Source organism: Atta colombica, unplaced genomic scaffold (assembly GCF_001594045.1).
Source record: "Atta colombica isolate Treedump-2 unplaced genomic scaffold, Acol1.0 scaffold105, whole genome shotgun sequence".
In the NCBI taxonomy this organism is placed as follows: Eukaryota; Metazoa; Arthropoda; class Insecta; order Hymenoptera; family Formicidae; genus Atta; species Atta colombica.
This window is the reverse complement of record NW_017259190.1, coordinates 1,309,722-1,312,028: the sequence shown is the minus strand read 5'-3', so window position 1 is coordinate 1,312,028 and position 2,307 is coordinate 1,309,722. Positions and strand designations below refer to the sequence as shown.

The window sequence follows — 2,307 nt, the reverse complement described above, 5'->3', positions numbered from 1 at the left end:
ATGTGTGTGTGTGTGTGTGTGTGTGTGTGTATATATATATATATATATTATATTACGCGATGTACCTTAGATGCAATTCCAGTTAAATGTATTTCAATTAATGCTTAAGACTTTTATCCTTAAAATTAAATCTTTGTAATTGAAAAGATAAATTGTCTTGATACTTTGACTTATTTTTTCAAAGGATTGAATCAAGAGATCAATAGGGACATCATTGTCCTTGGCGCGATTAATGAATCAACTAATTACCGATTACGGAAAGAAGCCGGAAAGAAGGTTAAGCGAGAGAGAAACTGGATTTAATCATCCTTAATTCTGTTCCGTAAATTTTCGAGAAACAGAAAGAGAAAAAGAGAGTAAGAGAAGAAGAGAGAATACGGCGACCAGCGCTTTGACCGCGCGAGTTTAATTTCAGCGGGTCTTTGGATTTGCTTAATCAACGCCTGATAATTAAGGAGGGCCCTTCGAGTGACAACGACGACGACGATGACGATGGCAAGAACAACTTAATCACACCTTTTAATCGGCACGCGTGTTTTCTGATAAATGTGATCACGCTTTCGCTGCGATTAACTCGTCTTCAATGTGAAGTCCACAGAACCAACCAAAAGAACGGACCAAATCAAGTATATACAATTGAAGATAATAAAGAACGAAATGTTTGAGAAGAATGTAAAATATATTACTGAAATAATTGGCTGCAAATTTATTGTTAGTTAAGTCTTTAATAGACAAAATGTGCTAATAATTTATCTACATTTTTTAACTTAAGATTACAGATGAGTTGAAAAAGACAGACAAATTATTGACATATTTCGTCAATTGGAGATTTTTTATTAATAATAAATCTAACAGTCAGTGTGTCATTTCAATTATGTAATATTTTTTATGTGCCCTCTCATTGCATTTTTTTAATTATCTTTACATAAAAGCTGGATCATATTCTGTATAAAATAAGCGGAAAGGTGATTTTGTGAAGTTATAGTCCTAGTTTGCAAACGTCGCTTATAATCCAACCTTCAGTTTTCATATCTGCTTTTATGAAATTATTATCGAAAAGCTTCAACCTCCATCCTTTTGTAAGAAAAAAAAGGATCGAATATAAATGGCGGTTTGAGAGCAGCGCGCGTTGCCGCTTACGTTATGAAAAGTCGCGTTACAGTTTGCGATTTAATTGGCCAGCGATCGCGTGGCAGTCGATCGGACGGAGCAAAAACGAGGAGGGCCCGATTTAATTGAGCTGAATGCACCGCCGGACGCGGCGGCACATCCAGAGGGAGAAAGAGCGCTGATCGATAAAGTGTAATAAATATAATTACAACGAGGGTGGAGGAGGCGGAAGAGCGGAGGAGGATGTTTTTTTATTCCCCTTGCGCGAGTGGAAAACGCGGAATTTATTATCGGACACGAGCGCACGAGCGCGACCGTAAAACATCAGAGATTATAATCAATCTCGTCGATGATGATAAAAACCGCGCTGAGAGGCAAATTATTGTCACGTCGCATCAGCGATGCATTTTCCATTAGGTCGAATAGGCCCAGATAACCCAATATAGCCGGCGCAAAATTACACGCAATTCTCAAAACAATGTTAAAACAATCACATTTTTTCAAGCAATTATAAAAACGTCAATGGAAACTACAGTTTTAAATGAAGCAGAAGAAGCATAGGAATTATAACGTGCAAGGTGCATATCTTTGGATGATATTACTCGTCAGAAACTGAAATAGCTTTCCGTTCGCAAATTTTAATTAAGTAGATATCATATTTTTGCAAATAGATTATACATTTTGATTAAAATGCGTGATTTTTAGATGTACTTAATTTATAATTTATATTAGTGTTTATAATATATTATTATTATTATTTTAATTAGTATATCCATATTGCATTGCCAATATATGTTTTTCTAATCCCTATCTACAAACGTTGTTTATAGTCCAACTATTAGTTTTCATAATCTGCTTTTATGAAATTATTATCAAAAAGCTTCAACTTCCACCTTTATAATCAAATAACAAATTTCCTAATATCATCTGAATGTTAAGATTATTTCAAATGAGATTACATTGAATATTTATATTTTCTGATGCTCAATCCAATATAATAATCTCTCTTTCAGAATGGATGGGCCAGCGGTGCTGTCGATGCCGCCGCTGACTTCTTCACAAAAATCGGCGCAATCGCCGCAACCGCAATCGCATCCGAAACAAAATCAGGTACAACATAGAGACACGAGAATGCAAGTCTTGAAATTAATGGATTAAAATTCCATAAAATGATATAAATCTAGGCCAATATAGAAA

At 35.1% G+C, this 2,307-nt stretch overlaps 1 protein-coding gene across 1 annotated transcript in view; it reads left to right on the top strand.

Moving 5' to 3' along the window:
* LOC108689894 (SKI family transcriptional corepressor 2) overlaps positions 1–2,307 on the top strand; it is a 6,729-nt gene that overhangs the window by 1,618 nt on the left and 2,804 nt on the right. Inside the window, exon 2 of the mRNA XM_018196851.1 lies at positions 2,124–2,220. Within this exon, the coding sequence (XP_018052340.1) occupies positions 2,124–2,220 (97 nt within the window). The remainder of the gene's footprint in view (positions 1–2,123; positions 2,221–2,307) is intronic.